Source organism: Anser anser, assembly GCF_964211835.1.
Source record: "Anser anser genome assembly, chromosome: 2".
NCBI lineage: Eukaryota > Metazoa > Chordata > Aves > Anseriformes > Anatidae > Anser > Anser anser.
This window is the reverse complement of record NC_139721.1, coordinates 162,238,056-162,255,345: the sequence shown is the minus strand read 5'-3', so window position 1 is coordinate 162,255,345 and position 17,290 is coordinate 162,238,056. Positions and strand designations below refer to the sequence as shown.

The 17,290-nt window shown below is 49.8% G+C and overlaps 1 protein-coding gene across 4 annotated transcripts in view; it reads right to left on the bottom strand.

Annotated features, from left to right (window-relative positions):
* DHX30 (DExH-box helicase 30) overlaps positions 1-17,290 on the bottom strand; it is a 34,963-nt gene that overhangs the window by 15,033 nt on the left and 2,640 nt on the right. Inside the window, exons 2-7 of one of the 4 annotated variants that reach the window (XM_083826300.1) lie at positions 16,189-16,240; positions 6,795-6,925; positions 4,426-4,536; positions 2,044-2,399; positions 873-999; positions 37-186 (exon numbers count right to left, since the gene is read on the bottom strand). In XM_083826300.1, coding sequence (XP_083682426.1) covers positions 37-186; positions 873-999; positions 2,044-2,399; positions 4,426-4,536; positions 6,795-6,925; positions 16,189-16,222 — 909 coding nt within the window. In that variant the 5' untranslated portion in view covers positions 16,223-16,240. Of the gene's footprint in view, positions 1-36; positions 187-872; positions 1,000-2,043; positions 2,400-4,425; positions 4,537-6,794; positions 6,926-12,420; positions 12,780-12,844; positions 13,123-16,188; positions 16,243-17,290 lie in introns of those variants that run through there. The other 3 variants (XM_083826301.1, XM_083826298.1, XM_083826299.1) reach the window with 3 other exon arrangements.

Sequence of the window (17,290 nt, the reverse complement as noted above, 5' to 3'; positions counted from 1 at the left end):
GATTAGAGATGGGATGCGGGAACCACACGTGCTTACCTTAAGCTTCTGACAGGCCAACGCCGCTGCTTTGTTTTCTGCTTCCACCTTGCGACGGCCCTTGGCAGCAAAAGTCATCGGGCAGGGCCAGCGGAGCGTGAGCTTGCAGATCTTGGTCTTGGTGCCTACTGTACGGAACTGCATGTATTCCTGAAAGGCACAGAACCAACATCAGGTTGGGGTGGTGCTAAGAGCCTACACGGGCAGAGATTTTTCAAATATACCCCAGTATTTCTAAGCAGAGCCGAAATCAGGATTATTTCCAAACACCAGAACAGGTTTACTGCACTAGATTCCACCCCGGAGCTCACGAGTTGAAGCAGGAGCGAGAGCAGCCAGCTGTGTGCAGAACAACCCTGGTGGCACAGGGGGTGAGCCCAGCTAGGGCTTGCTAAAGCGCACGAGGTCTGGAAAGGAGCTGGGTGACACACGCCGAGGAGCAGAATCACCACATACTGCCAGGAGCCGAGCTGCGGAAAGATTCCGTCAGCACCGGAATCGCACATTTCTCCGAGTAACGCCAGCTTGTGTTTGTGGCGGATATTAGGGGAAATGCAAGCTTATCGCCTTAGAAAATCCACTCCTTCGTTCACACTAACTGCTCCTCTACTGCCCCGACCTCAAGTAACAATGTTCCCGGTGCTTCTATTTCCTTAGCTCCTACCACTAAGACTTTTCTTGCTCTTCAGGCTGATTTTTCTGGGCCTCGTTAACCTCCCGTCTCTCCCCAGTTCTCAGCTGCCCGAAGAAGCACCCACAGAGACTGCAGCCCGAGTCTCTGCGCCTCATCCCCTGCAGGTCGGTCCCCGGCAGGGGCCACTCGGATAGCTCCTTACCTTGACCGTGGAGGAAGAGGTGGCGATCTGAATCACTTGGGCCAGGAGATTTTTGGGAAGCGGGAACTGCGTCAGAGCACGGATGGCAGTGTTGTCGTCTGTCATTTCGATGGAACTCCCTCCTCGGCTAGACGGAAGAGGAGAACAGTTGGATACACAAACATCCACTCAGTGCTCAGACCCACCTCGCTTCAGGTCTGCAACTAAGATCAAGGTTATCTGCGCCTTCGCATCTGAAAAGTCAAGTTGTATCTGGCTGCTAAAGTCTGTCAGTCCCAGAACAATCACCCAGTGCAGAACTAAAAAGCAAGGAAGCCTTTACACTAGTACTACAAACCAGATACCATCAACAGGTTTTAAATTATTTAGAAAACTACAAAAAAAGCAACAACAAAAGACAATGTTAGATTTCTGAATCCAAAGAGCATCCCTACAAACAACCACCACCACCGCCAGGTCCTTACGGATTTTTTTCCTCCCGTTGACTATTAAAATCTGAAATTTGTGCTCATAAAGCATGAAGCCAAGAAAGCAACTATATGGAACTACTGGGATGAAAAGGAGCAGACTTAATATCGCCCCCAAAACCGTGGGGGTAGGGGTATCAAGAAAGGGACTCCTAACTGCATATGCACGGGACTCCAGAGATGACACCTCGGCACTCCCCTGTGATTACAGCCAGGTACAAGATCAGGCTGCCCCACTCTCTCAGGTAAGAACTGGCACAACAGTCACTGTTTGGCTCACCTACGGGTCATAGATCACAAATCATTTAGGTTGGAGAAGACCGCCAAGATCAGCTTGTCCCAGCCTTTAACCTAGCTCTGCCAAGTCCACCATTAAACCATGACACTAAGCTCTACGCCTACACATTTTCTGAAGACCTCCAGGGCCGGTGACTCAACCACTTCCCCGGGCAGCCTGTTCCAGTGCTTCACAACCCTCTTCCTATTACCCAACCTAAACCTCCTGCAGCTTAAGGCCATTTCCTCTGTCTTATCAGTTAATGCTTGGGAGGAGAGACCGATCCCCACCTCATTATAGCCTCCTTAAGGTCACACCAGCAACGTGGAAAGCTGCAGCTCAACTCGGAGGAACCACAGGGCTGCCTCAGCTATGAAGAAAACCCTTTTTTATTGCCCTGCATCAGCAGCTATCAAAGCAGACTTACCTTGCGTCTCTGCCTGAGGTTCGAGCATCCTGATGTGCCATAGGTAAATAATCGGAAACATCGATCGCTTCTTCCTCCAGCTCTCCTTCCTCCAGCTCCCCCTCCTCTAGCTCCCCTTCCTCCAGCTCTTCTCTCCGCATTGCTTTAGGCATGCGGCCCTGCTCCATGGGCTGGATGGAATCGTCTGGCTCCATCCGTCGCCAGCAGGTCGACAAGTCAGCGAGAGAAGGTCCGGACTTGGAGCGCCACTTGCCCTCCGAACACCACCTCTCATCGGGGCAGCCAAGCTGGTCTGCGAGGAGCCGGTACTTCGCGGCATCGAACAGCTCATTTCTGGGCCCCAGCAAACCCCAGCCCTGCAGGAGAAAAACGCACTGTTAGCTGCAGTAAAGAGACAGAGATGGGCAACTGCAGGAAACAAAACATCTGGGGAAGGAGAGAAAGGCAGGAGTAATTTCTTCGTATCACACAGAAAGAGGAGAGAAAGAAAGGGGACTTGCAGAAACGTAAAGCTTTCCTCCAGCTATTGCTACTTCGAGGAAACCTGTTCACTAACCGCCCTTCCCAGAGCCCAGTTGCTTGGTATCCTGTAGCTTGTTGCAAAGGCTGGCCTAGATCTATGGGTATTTTACCAAATATAGTTCAAACCTTATATTTCAGAAGTTCTGAAACGCACCTCAGAGCATGAAACGCATCTTTTTGGTAAGGCTAAACCTAAACAAACATAACCTGGGATAACACAAGGTGAGAATTCAGTGAATGGTTTGCTTCTTTTCTTTTTGCTTCCTTTTCTTTTCAGTCTGCATAAGGAGTATGAAGATCTCCCTAATCTATTGGTTCCTGAAACAGAGGAGTTCCCAGTTACTGCTGGCCCACCACATGAAGTTCCAGGTATACCTAGGTTTCACCACGCACCGTATCTTACCAGACCACTGCAATACATCAAAAGTTACATCTTTAGGCCTCTCGGTGGTGTTCTTTTGTGCTGTAGGAGTGCCTAGGACAGCAAGAACTCACTTTGCTAGCTGCTGTACCCAAAGTCACCACTCATCTCCACTCCAATTAACACCACCGCTTTTCTTGAACTGATGACTCTTCACTCAGAGCAGCACCTGTAGCTATTTCCATAGCTAGGACTGCACAAGGCCTCCCATTACGAGGGGTTTCTCTTGGTTAGAGGTCTAGCTGGCAAAGCACGTGGGTTAACACTTTGCATGCTTAATCTACGGTCCCAGGGTTGTCTTTTGTCGTTTTCCAGTTCTGAACTGAAAGCACAGTTGAACCATTTCCCAAAATGTAGTGAATAATATTATTGCAAGTGTAGGTGGGACTTTTTTCCCCCCTTGAAAACTTCCAGGCTTTCCAAGAAAGCCAGAAACAATGCTTTCATTGAATGTTGAATAGCGAGGAGGAAACAAAAACATACTTCCAGTGATTGTGAACTGAACGAGCACCGTGCTTCAGGTAAGGCAGTCAGTGGAACAAGTTCTGCTGATCACAAGATTAAAAAAACTAACCTCATCAGAAGGCAGCTCAAGAAACTGCTAGTTTTAACGCTGTAATCCTTAACTTCTGAAGGTTTAACTTAAAAACTAAATAGTTATTTCTTAACATAGCTTTCTTGCCCTACAAGGGAATCAAAAAGCTCCTATTGCCAGAGCACCTGGCATCTTTGCTAGGCTCCTTCGCAGGAAACGTTGTTCCTGCTCCACGGATGAAAGGGAAACTCCAAAAGCAAAGTCACTTGCCCGAGGTTACAGGCAGAGCTAGCGGGAGAGCTGGGGACAAACTGCACGTTATCCTCAGACAGCTGCTATGTCACACCACATCTTAGACAGCGCCCTTTATAACCTTGCAGTACTTGCTCGACGTTGGCTGCGCACACACATTGACCATTTCCAGCCAGAAATAAGAGGCAGATTAGCACAACTTTAAACCAGAACACACAACTGCCACACTATGGCTGAAGTGACAAGAAAATGAAAGTCTCTGAAGCTACCATGCTTGCAAATACACACAGGTAGACTTGCAAGTGTGAGTTAGCGAATAGTAACAGCAAACATACTGGAAGAAAGGTCTACTTCTGGCCACAGGTGTTCAGACCAAGATAGAAGATGATTAAGGTCTAGGACATAAAGAACAAAGACCAGAACTCAAAGAACGCAGTGAATTCAAGCCTGGCTGCAGAAGCAATTGGGCTTTTAAACTCAAATTGATTTGGACAGCTCAAGACTTCGTTCTCTACTCCCGATTAACAGACGGGCCAACTAAGAAAGTAAACATGCAGAGAGAGATAAAAAGTCAAAAATCATTTCACCAAAATGCTCATTTCACCTGCCCGCTCAGAGGCTCGGTTCATCAAGCTAAGGGGCAAAAGCTCACCTTGAAGAGCTGGCATGCAGCTGCTGCTGCCTGCCTCTCAGCATCGATCTTCTTGGTCCCATAGCCTTCCACTTCCACGTTCTTAGGCCACTTTATATGCAGAGTGACTTTCTGAAAAGCAAAGATAAGCAGTAAAGTCAGACAGCACAAAGCAATCAATCTCTCCCCTCCACCAGAAGCACTGTTACTTCAAACATCTCCGAACTCCAGATAAAGAAGGTAACTACAACTGAGAATCCCAAACAAACTGCTTGTTCAGTCGCTCTACGGGGTGCTCCATCCCAGTAACACAGAAACAAAAGCCTGAAAACAGACTCAAGGTGCCCACAGCCCCACAGAAGCCGCGTGGCCGAGGCAGGCGCAGAAAGCAGGCTGCTTTCCAGCACAGCGCCACGTACCGCAGGCCGGAGCTTTGCAGGCTGCGGCGTGTCAGCCCCAAGGAATCAAATGCCAAGAGCTTGTTGCGAGAACAATTCAGTTTCAGAGTAACTGTTCCTGTGTGCACTGCAGCTCACCACACCAGAGAAGCAACATGCGCTCTCCAACACACTTCCAGTTGCAACGGCGAGCAAATCTTTCTGCTTCCTTATCCTAGTTTCAATCAGCAGCATCCTGCACCGCGGTTACGCAGGCAGGTACCGCGCTCCTCGGGCAGAAGAGAAGCAGCCTGCAGTTCGTGCTGCCCGGCACAAGCTGTTACGGAACTAACAGTGCCACCAGAGCTCCTCTTCTACCAGCACGGTTGGTTCAAAGCAGCTGAAAAAACCTGCGAAGAACACTGAGAGCTGAACCCTGCCCTTTGGTAAAAACTGCTCCAAATGAAGAGCTCGCTCTACTCCTGGCCCCGCAGATGCCGTAGCCGAGTTTCTGCAAGGCTCAAAGGAGGGAAATGCCGAAGGAATTCTCTCCTGTTTCTGCAGCAAAGATGAAAGGTGGCATTTAGGTCCGCTGGGAAAACCCCACCTATAAGGCTAGAAAAAAAGCTCCTGACTTTTCAACAGCCTCCATCTGGCTGCCTGCCTGCCTGCCATCTGAATCTCATCTTACTGCAGAAAATTGCTGCGTATTTTGCCTAAGGACTCTGCATGAAAAGACACAGAGCTGCGGAGAAAAAAGTTGTCTCGTGAAGGCCGGGTTAGTTGGTGCTCACAAAAAAAGTCTTGTCCACTTCCAACCAAGACTCCCCCAGTTTATCTCACCTGTCCTCCTGTCCCCACACTTCTTCCTGTTGTGTTTTTTGTTTTGTTTTTTTCCCCACCTTGTTTTCTACGAGAGCTGCTCTATTGTTTTGTTTTATGTTTGTTTCTAAGAAATCTGAAGTTATGGACGACATCAATCTGTGTAAGCGCTAGCAAGAATTTGAACTGATTACGCAGACTAAAAATGATGAGGCACTAGGTATGGCATTCCTAAACATCAGCTAGGAAACTGCACTACTGCTTGAGGAAAGGCAAGTAACACAGAAACACAAATAACGAAGGAATTCCAAAGTAACCACTAGTAATGTATTGCCTAAAACATGCGTATGCTCAAAAAGGATGAGGTAATGAAAAGTGTCTGGGAAGTTTTAAGACAGAATGTTATTGGAAAATGTTAATCCATCAGAACTGAATCTTTTCCTGGAATGTACGTTACCGTTAAACTTCAGCTGGAAGGGGCTTTCTGCTCGAGACAGAGCGAGAGGCCTGGGGCCACAGAGGTTGTACAACAGGAGGAGGCAAACCCTTGAACACAGAGCACCCACGAGTTAAGAATGTCTGCTCAATTCATAGCGCAGACTGGGACGTGAGAGTCGTACATCCAAGCTCCAACTGACTGGCAAAATGTTTGCCTGGAATTCCTCTGGTCCATTTAACAACAACCACCTCTGTATTTAATTTTGCCCTTAAGTAGCACTAGAAGCCTCCCTCCATTCCAAACAAATTCATCTTTTCTTATTGCAATTTTAGGCTTTCTTAGGCATTTTTCTATTAGAATACAGAAACAAAATGTAGCCCTAAGGTCTACCATATAGCACTCAATTACCATTTTGTAAGGCAGTAGGTTACAAAGCTCAACACATTCAACAGCAAACTACATGGCCTCCTGCTAAGGAAAGCCAGTTACAGGACAAAAAAAACAAAAATTCATCCTTCCACAAACAAAAGGAGGTGGACAGGACCTACATTTACATACCTGTTAAAGCACATGTAAAGAGAGAAACGGGAAGAAGTGAGAAAATCTTGTTTGAAAGATTATAATACAACTTTTATGTGGACTTTGTGTGCTATAACTTTCTCTATTTAAAAAGTTACTTCCAGGTTTAGCAGTGTTCCTGGCTCACTCACACCATACCCACCTACCACCACTGCCTGGTGCAAGAGAATTACCTTTTTTCTTGGCCCATTAGTGTGGATGTACACCAGTTTGTCCCTTGCATGAGAAATGCCCAGGGCTCGTCCAATCACGCTGTTGAGCAAGTTTTTAGGCTGTGGAAATTCCTTCAACAAGTCTCTGGAATCTGGAAAAAAAAAAACAACAGAAGAACTAAACGTCTTACAGTTCTTGTGCAGTCCTGTTCAAAGACATGTCCTAACACCTGCTTCGCTGCAGCTCTGCGAGCGTAAATGTCTCTAAGGCTACAGATAGGGAAGCAGGCAGAAGCTCAGAGGTTCACCCACAATGTCTCCAGGCATCAGCAAAATGGTACACAGGAGTGTAAAGTCTCCTGAGCGCCAAACACAAGACAATACTGCATTTCCGAAACGCCTAACTGTATCACCAATACTTTTCCTGAAATGCAGAGATTACTTCCCCCCCCCCCACTTTCAAAGTATGAATTTAAAACTTCCAGTTAAAACCGCAGCATTGGCAGTCTAACTCAGTGCTAACCCTAATTCAGCAACACTAAAAAATCTTCCCGAACCGTTGTGACTGTTGTTTTCCCCCCCAAAAACTCACGGTATCAACAAAAAAACTGTCAGACAAAATACACCCAACTGAACCCGAATGCAAACACCCTAGCAGAGAACTCGAAGCCCAGATTAACACGAGGAGTTGGTGCCATTTCCTCGCTGTGAATGCGAAAAGTGGCTCTGCTTGCCATCCTTCGGTATCAAAACCGAACTGAGCAGTAACCATCTCGAACAGACTTTGATATTTGCAGCCGCCTCCTCAGCCACGCACGCCACCTCGGGGTTAAACCGAGGGGCTCGACAACAGGCGAAGTGACTCATTAGATCCGCTCATCGTGAACGTAAAACGCAGAAGAACGCTTCGGGAATCCCTGCTTCGTCTCTAGTCCCTTCTTTCGGGGGGTTACAAGCTGGGAACGCGATTTTGTGCTCAGCTGTTCAGAGAACCCCCTGAAGCCGAGTTTGCCAGCGCAGCCTTCGGAGACGAACCTGCCCCGGCAGGAGGCAGGGCGCGAGGAGGCAAATGTCTCTGAAGTAACCCGGCCAACTGCACGGTCCTGCAGGTACCCAAAACGGGCACAAGGAACAGGAGAGGGGAAAGGGATCTCCCGTCCCGGCAACAGCAAGCCCAGCTACGCCAACCTGACCCCACAAAACCCCACAACCTGACCCCACAAAGCCAAGCTCACCAACAAACGTTGCCCTGGCGGGCAGAACTCCATTAATACCTCCTCGCAGACCACCACCAGGGCCGGGGACTACTTTTCAGAAGGCTTCTGGTTCTTTAGAGGTATTAGGGCAGGTATCAGCGACGAGTCAGAGAACCACACAACATCCGAGCTGTGGGACCCACGAGGACCACGGGGTCAGCACGACACAACCCGGAATCGGGGATTCCTGATGGAGCTACCAAATTGAGGAGTGAGAAGCGGCCCGTCCACGGCACTCGGAGCATCACCGAGAGCTGCCGTTGCATTCTCCTAAAATCTCTGCTCGCAGAGTTGCTGTAATGAAGCTAGACAACGACTGCCTCCAAAGCAGGAAGTATTTAAGCAAAGAGCCCTGTAATGCGGGCATAGGGAGCTGCGTTCAAGAGAAAAGTAAAGTTACCAGGAGGTCAGGCTGGAGATCCTGGGGTAAGGCCGAGCAAAAACCACGTTGTTGATCCCATCGCCCTCTCCAACGGCAGCACCAAAAAGCCAGCGTGCTGACCCAGGGCTCAGAAAAGAAGTTACTGACGCCAGGCTTGCAAGTTCTTCCTCGGAAGCACAGAAGAACCAGCTGAACCTCAGAGAAACGGCTTCCAGAAGGCAAACGGCCCAGCTACCGCGGGAGTTTGGGTTCCTTAGCACGCAGAGTGATGCTGGAACACAACCTCCGTGCCCTGTGATAAGGACGCCGAGAGCTGGGTATCATCTGAGGACAGGTTGCTCTGCAATCCGACAGCTGTCTGACTGGCAACTGGCTCCGTTCGGGGTTACTTTTCCACCTGCTACCCAGGGGCGGCATCAAAACAAACCTGGAACCTGCTCCGTCTCCTTGGCCGTACCGACGGGGAAAACAGCGTGCAACGCACACCGGCCTTCCACCACTCCCAGGTGTGACAGCCAGCCCCAGCACCGCCGTTACAAAGAATAATAAGAGAGCCCTCGGGCTGCTGTTTCTCACAAATACCTGTGCAAACCCCTCGGACAACGCACAGGGCTAGGGAGCAGGAAGTACTCTGTGTTAGGAACTCCTCTTGCACCTTCCAAGTACTGGCCAGGGCAGCACGAAAAGGGTCCCAGTCTCGAAGAACCATGAGCCAATTTTCTGCAATTGCACAGCAAACACGAGGCACCCACCCGGCCGCACAGCAAGCACCGCTACATTCAGACTTTCACCTGTTCACGAAAACTGGAAAAAGCAACTAAAATTTTAGCCCTCTACATGTCTATTCCAGCCCACACTGCTGGGACGCTTGGAGGGAGGAATAGTAGCCCAATTCCCAAATGTCCTATACAATTCATTTAATAAAGGAGACATAAATAAATCCCTCTAGCAGCGGCCTGTATTCTTTGGCCCCTAGTTGCTTCTCCTTTCAAAAGCAATACCCCGAGGAATTCTGTGATACGGAGCAGATGGAGGCACGAAGTACATTCTTTTTAAATGCCCGGAAAAAAAAATATGCATTTACCTAAGGCGAGCCAATTCCTCAGATTCTGAGGTGACTCCTCAGTCAGGACTAAATATTTAATCCATTCTCAAGCAAAGAAGAATAGGGTCTCTAAGTGACAAAGCTGAGATCCGGCTTGCAGTTGAGGCTCTGAATTACCAGCTGAGACACAATGTCTTCTTCACAGCTGACAATGCCATATTCAGCAGTGCCATCTGACGTATCAACAGCAACCCCAAGGCTTGATGGATCACCCTCAGTCCATTCTTATCCCGAAATCAAGAGCTGAAAGGATCTTATTTTGCACGAAGCCATGCCTCGCTCATCGTTTTTAAAGAAACAACCCGAAACCACAGCCCTGGATTTGCAGAATGTTTCCTCCCCGACAGATTGGATTTCTTGGCACCCTCATCCGGAGAGTGCCTGAGCTCTCCGACTGCTGAGAACGGATATTTGGGTAGGAACGACGCTAATGGAAGTCACAGCCCTGCCGAGACAAGGAATACAGACTAATACTCCCTGAAAAACAACAAAAAGAAGCTGATTTTCACGCCCAATTCCAATCGAGCCAGAACCACGCATGGTGTCCGCACCTCAGCTCCGACACCACGAAGGAATATTAAAAGCCTGTCTCAGATAACAGACAGCTCAGGGTGGGTTTGCCAAATGAAGCCAGTTAACTAATTCCTGCTCCTCAAAGCCAGAGAGTGCTTCAGCTGAACTTGATGGTGGAAGCCAACGATAATTCCAAGCAACTCTGAAAGAAAAAACCCTCCTATGCGTAGTGGCTAAGCCTTCTATTAACCTCAACAAGCCTGCCAAGTAAAGACACCAGCAGGTACAGCAAGAGCACGAATAAAATGGCCCATGGTCTTGTTCAAGGAAGACAGAGGAGCGCTGGATCGATTTTAACAGTTTCTGTCTTCCCTGAGATTCTCTTCCCTGGAGAAGCAACAAATGAGCAGCAAGGACAAAGTATTAAACGCAACGCTCACCAAGACGTAAGCTCCCGCTTATATATTCATCTCAGTGAAGAATGCTCCTAACAGATCAAAAATTCACAGGGAAGAAGAAAGCCTTGGGGCTCCAAAAGAGCCACTTCATAAGGAATTAGCCCAGGCACACTTTACTAGTGAGAAATGGCAAGAGAAAAAAAGGTTCCACCAGCTGAGAGCACACCAAAACAATATTACCTTTTTCTTTTTTTAAAATCATCTACAGACCCTGACCAAGGTTCCCTTCGAGTACGCATAGAAATAAAAACCCATGTGTGGTTCTTGCCTAAAGAAGAACAAATTTAACGCTGCACCAGGGGCCAGCCTCCCGCTGGGACAGGCTCAGAACTCGGCCGCACGCAGCCCTGGCCGAGCCGTGCCAGGCTGGCCCTGCTCCGAGAGGGGGATCCGGCCACACGGCACCCCGAGGGTCTCCAGCCTGGGTCCTTCCGTGACACTAGGAGATGGCAAATTTAGTTAGCTGCAGAGAAAGATTGCTTCTTAGAGCAAAAAGAGAGGTCAAGATCGCGTAAGTCTTAATAAAGAGTGAAGTGCCACAGACCTGACTGAGCAGGCAGGGAAGCTACCTTCATCCCAAATCCCGCTCCAAAATCCCACGTTTGGGCCAGCAAAGGGAACCCTGATGCGAGCACCGATGTAATACTGCAAGGCTTAGAGCTGGCCTCAGATCCCAGTTTCTTTTTCCACATTGGTAAGAGTATCCAGGGCTAGCAACAAAAGTAGTCAACCAGGGATAGCTAACAAGACTTCAACTTGCAGGCACAGCACTCACTTTTAAAAGCTTTTAAAATACCTTTCATGATTTCCGCACGTTCAAGCTGCAGCCCTACGGGCAGGGCAGACCTGCAGCGGGACCCTGGGGACATTTTATTTGCTTATCTGGAGCGCACCTTCTGCCATCTCCGAACTCCCCACGCACGCTGCGTGCGGTCGCGCTGTGCGCAGAGCAGCAGGACGAGGCCGGTCCCAGCAGATCCGCCCTCGGCGCTGCCCCTGGGCTCCAGGGGACCTCACAGGACGCACCGCAGCCGCAGGAGTGAAACGAAACCCGGGGATGAAGCCCTCAAGCAGCCTCTGACAATGGACGTCTGCAAGAGCGCTGAGAGTTGCAGCACAAAAGGGGGAAAAAACCGCGGTTCTCTGCTTTTCTCAGGCAACACCTGAATGAGCCCATTAAACAACTTGGGGCGCTTTAGCATTTACTTCAGAAATAAGTTCATTTGCTTCATCAAACGGCTTGAACGCAACACTTGAAGAGTGACTCTGAACCACGGGATAAATCTCGGCAAAGCTTCTGAAAGGAAAAGGGAACTGAGAGCCCAAAGAACTTAGGAACCAGAGAGACAATTACGAATAACTAATTAGTAAGTGCCGGGGGTGGGAGGGAAGCACGGAACACGGAGGGAAGGAAAAAAAAAAACGAAAAAAAAAAACCAAGCATCTTTAATGCACGACAAACAGACTTCCCAAGGGGAAGATGAGAGCCCAGGAGGCGGCAGTGGGGGCAGAGCCGGGCTCTGAACACCGGTGGCACCCCACAAGCAGCGGGCCCGGCACAAAGCCGCTCGCACCCCCGCCGGCCGGCGGTCACCTCAGGGATGCGAGTGCCCACGCGAGGCGTCAGAGCCCACGCGTGAAGGCGGGCGCGTGTTGAAGAGGAGCGAGGGTTCCCTCTGACCCCGGCGGTGCGGGGCCGTGCGGGGCCGGGTCCTTTCGCACGCGGATCGCGGCCCCCCCGAGCCCCGGGGGTGCTCCGGGAGCCCCGGCGGGCGCCCCCCGGCCGGGCCCGGCTCCGGAGCCGCGACCTTGAGAGGCCCCGCGGGCAGCCCCGGCTCTGCCCGGCCGCCAACAAAGGGCGCGGCCGCCACAAAGGGCCCGGCCCCGGCTCCCGCCGCCTCCAACCCCCCCCCCCCCCCCCCGGCCCCGGTACCTGCGGCGGCGGCGGCGCAGCCGAGCGTGCAGACCCCGCCGCAGCCTCCCGGCTCCTCTCCCTTGCCGCGCATCCCGGCCCGGCCCGGGGCCCCGCAGGCCGCGCCGCTCCCCGCCGGTGGCCGCTGCTCCCCCCCCGCCCCGGTGCTCGCCGTGAGGGCCCGGCCCGGCGGCGCGGCCCGGCTCGGCTCGGCTCGGCCCGGCTGCAGGAGGGGGGCGGGAGGGACGTGGGCGCGCACACGCCGCCGCCGCCGCCTCCTCCTCCTCCCAGCACCGGGCAGCGGGGCTCGCTCCTCCCTTCCGCTGCGTGCGGCTCAGCCCGGTTCAGCTCGGCTCGGCCCCGTTCAGCTCGGTTTAACCCGGCCCGGTGCGGCCCGCTTCCCCGTCCTTGCCCTGCCCGCCGCTCCCCGCCGCCCCCGCCTCACCCATCCCCATGGCGGCGTCCTCCCCCTCGCCGCCCGCCGCCGGCTGCGGCTCCTCCTCCTCCTGCTGCCGGGCCTCCTCGGAGCTCTCGGGCGCCGGCAGGCGGCTGCAGAGCCCCCGAGCCCCCCGGTAGCGGCGGCAGAGGCGCAGCGGCCCGGCCGAGCCGCAGCCCGCCGCCGCCTGCAGCAGCAGCCCCAGCGCCGCCATCTTGAGGCCGCCCGGTGCCGGTCTCGGGGCAGAGGCAGCGGCTGGGCCGGGCCGGGCCGGGCCGGGCCCCGGGGCGCCGCCTCCCCGCCACAGCGCCCCCCCAAGGCACCTCAGGCGGGGAGGACCCGGCGCTGAGGGGAAAAAAAAAATAAAAAATGAGGGAAAAGTGGAGGAAAAAAGAACAAAAAACCCAACCGGCTCCCCGCGGGGAGCGGCTGGCCGTGTCCCGGCTCCTGCCGAGCACGAAGCCGTTTGCATCAAAGATCCTTCGCCCGAGACGCACGCAGGTCGCCTCAAACGGGCTCAGAAACGTTTTGGAGATATCACAAAAACAAAAAAAAAAGGATGTCTTCACACACACCCCGAGAAACGTGGGGATGAGGCATTGGCTCCGAGGTCCGAGCGCCTGGCGATGGCTCCGCCGACACGCGCAGCCATCCCTCCCTCCTCACGAGCCGCTCCTGAGCTGCTCCACACAAAGTTCAGCAGCTCCGGCTCCGACTCTGGCTACCCTCGGTTTCCCTCCTGCACACGCTTCTGGCAACAGGCAAAGCAATCTTCCCGATTGCCTTCATAAAACCAGAATAACTGAGAAGTGGAAATTCAGAAGCTGCCCCGGAGCCTGAAAGTCGCGGGGGTTTCTCACTTGTTTTCATCCACACAAGCACCCCGCCTGCACCCTCACTCACGTGCAGGTTGTGCAATTCGTGCCCAGGTGTGTTTGTTACTAAAAATGAAGCCTGCTTGCAGCATATCATTTTCTAATATCAGAGATAAACACCAAAACTTTTGAGTCAGTTACATGGCAAGACCGCAGTGCCTTTCCCTTCTCACACAATTTCCCCTCTTGGAAGCAGACCCTGCTGTTCGGTTCTGTACGAGTGACTTAGGGCTCTTTATGCCTTTTTATATTTAAAAAAGCCCAAATTATTTATATATAAAGTTTGCATGTATATGTTTTCATCCCTGGCTGCAACATACATCTACACACCATTAGGTTGTGTGCTTCTTTACAGCAGGGCACCCTTTCCATGTTAAATGGCTTATTACTCAGTGAATATTTCGTGTGTAAGCCAAAAATTTCACGTGAATAGTTGTTTAAACATCATGATGAAAAAAGATTTTTAAATCAGAAAAAGAAATCCCCAGTAAACCACAAAAGGACTAACATAACTTGACACAAGCTCTACAAAGCTTGTACTCCTCAAGAAGAGGTTCAAGAAGTGGAAAGTTATCACACAAAATCCTGTATAAAGAGGTATATCTTCGGAACAGCATTCATACATGAACATTTGAAAAAAATCTTACTATACAAATTTGCCTTTTCTAATATACATCTCAGAGCCTCTGTGAGTTTGCTAGTGATTTGTCTGTGTACAGTTTGTAAAAACAAACACAAAACTTTATCTTGAAGAGGCACACAAAAAAAAGAACAAGAGCCCTATAGAGATAAACCATGGCTGGAGAACGCAATGATTAAAATCAAAACAAGCGAAAGAAAACATAAATAAAGCACATGTCTGGGAAAATCTCGGAAACGCACAGTCAGTGGGAAGGAGAAACCTGGGAGATGCTGAAAGACAGTGTGGTGGTACACGGAAAGTTAGACACGAGCAGGGCTAGTGGTTTGTCTCCGTGAGTGATACTAAACTTATCTTGTGAGCACAGAAAAAATAACTAAGACTCAATTTATTAAAAAATTCCAGAAGTCACAGATTGCGTAAATTCAATCCAAGTACCTTTATTTTGCAGAGATGAGAGTTAAACAGCATATAAGTCATCACTTAAAGCCATCCTCCCAGGCTTTGCCAGTTCAGGCTCACTTCGATGAGCTGTGGTTAATTCATCTTCGCTAGCCAAGCCTTTGCAAAGGCTGCAGCACCGTGCAGAAGCGCATTAACAAACCATGTTACTTTAAAGGCTTCCTTTTCCCCCGGAGCAGAAGCGCTACAGCATCCAGAGCCCCAAACCCAGCCTGGCCATGACAAACCACTAGCCCTCTCAGGAAAGTTCCTCCTCTCTCAGGCTCCAACCCAGGTCACGCTTTATTTGACAGGTCAGAGGCTTTTTAATTCCAACTAAAATTACTTCATACCTAATTAACACCCTGGATATATCGAGCATTATGGGAATTTTTGTTTTAAATATGGAACCCACAAACACTGGTGACTCACTTGATTAGCATGGCAGCGTTACAAGAACGGCTGGTACGCTCGTGTTCCCCAAGAGCTAAAGCAGAAGCATTACTTCCCCGAGACGGGAGGCAGCGATCCGTCACCGGATCGGCCATATCTGGAGTATTTTATTCCACGCTATGCTCCTTATTTTAAGGCCAAGTAACAGAATTCAGAAAAGAACAACAAAGGAAAACAAAACAAACAAACAAAAACAGCCACTGAATGAAGGAATTTAAAAATAAATAAATAAATGAAGAGGTTGGCAAAGCAATGACAGGAAAATAAGGACATGATAACAGTTGACAAATATTTAAAGTATGCAAACACTAGGGAGAAATCACTCACTGAATTGGTACAAAAGGATGCAGCTATGAGTAGGAGGATAAAATTAAGAAGGCAAAAAAAAAGCCCTTACTGAGAGCTAAACAGTTCCCTATTTAGCTTTCTTCCCCCAGGTCTACGTTGTTGTTTACTGGGTGGCACAACAGGTCCTTCCCCAGGAATCTGTCCTCTACCTGAAATTCTCTAACACTTGGTTGGCCTGCCCCAAGCTTAGGGCAACGCTTACTCACGCGCTACACTAACCAGGGCAGAATTCAGTTAGGTTGGCCACAACAACAACTGTTGTTACAACTGTTACAAGCTACACACGAAGCAAGCTAAAAGTCGTGCAGGCTGGGCTCCCCTCGGAGAAAAAGCCTGTCACAACCAAAATTCGGCATCGTGTGTTACACACCTATCCCTAGCCGAGGTAAATTCACATCTACTTCCCTTTCTGTCCCTAAGGCTGAGAAGGAAGCCTGACAAAGACATATGCAGGACAAACCTCGCGTTTATCCAGCAGAGAGAAGGACAGTACTGTTTCTTTAGAAAGTAATTTTCTTGAGGAGTCTGCCATAGTGTTAAATCTCTAATAAAAGAAAAAAAAAACGTTCAATTATAAGATTGTCTCAGGTGCTTACCTTTAAGGGAATTCAATGAGAACATCTCCATCATGGCAGAAAGCGATGATTCCTAGGAAAGCAAGAGTAGCAAAAAGGAGCAGGAAGTTAGAATTAATCTTTCCTTTGAGATGTTTAAAGTGCTTCGAACTTGTGAAAGCAGCTGTCTTGAGCACAAAACAAAGCCGACAGTCCCCAACGAATTTCACCTTGGCGCTTCTATCCTGCCTGTCTCATTTGAATCACGTACTACTTGCTATCCTGTTGTAACTGGCTGCTCTACACCCAAAGGGCAGGTTGTAGGTTTTGGAAATGCTTTTGTCTGCTCGATGATACTGGCTTAGGCACAGTTTCTAAAACCTTTTTAAGTCTGAACGCCACAGACAGGGAGACCACGGCCGTCATTTCTTCTTTCCTTAAAGCAAAACACGCAGAGACAGAGACGCGCGCTTTTGGTAAACTTCGTTACTGAAATTACATTAGATTTTCTATTTTGTTTTCTTATTGAAATTACTTTTACTTAAATAAGAGAAAAATGAAAACAATCAACTCGGTTTGGGGTTTTTGCATCTGGCATGCCCAATATTGAATACATTTTAGGCATTCTCGTTAACAGAGAACAATAATGAGAATTAACAAGGATTTTTTAACAAACAGGTCAGATCGGTGAGGGTCCTTACTTACGCAGTGCTAACATTAACTACCCATGCTAACGGCTATTCCTGTGTACACAACTCGCTTCCTACAAGTATTATGCTTTCACGTGATTTGCCTTTGCCTTCAGTGAAACTAATGACAAAATTAGTGTTTCCTTCAGCAACAGCAAACGAGGCCTAAAATGGCATGGCTTTCAGAACACCGCTGTGCGGACAGGACACCTCCTCCAGCACATCAGCTCCCTACAGGCACACGAAACCAAACCGGCTTTTGCTGACACATCTACGCTTTGCCTTTTCCAACGGCTGAATCAAAAACACAGTTATTTGGCCCGTTTAAAAATTAAAAGCCGTACATGCTGTAGTAATTATCAAGGTGGCTGAAGAAAACAGCCTTAGTGCAAATAACTGGCTGCACTGGTCAGTTAGAAAGCTCTGCTGTGGCAGTTGAGCAAGATTCTCAAGGC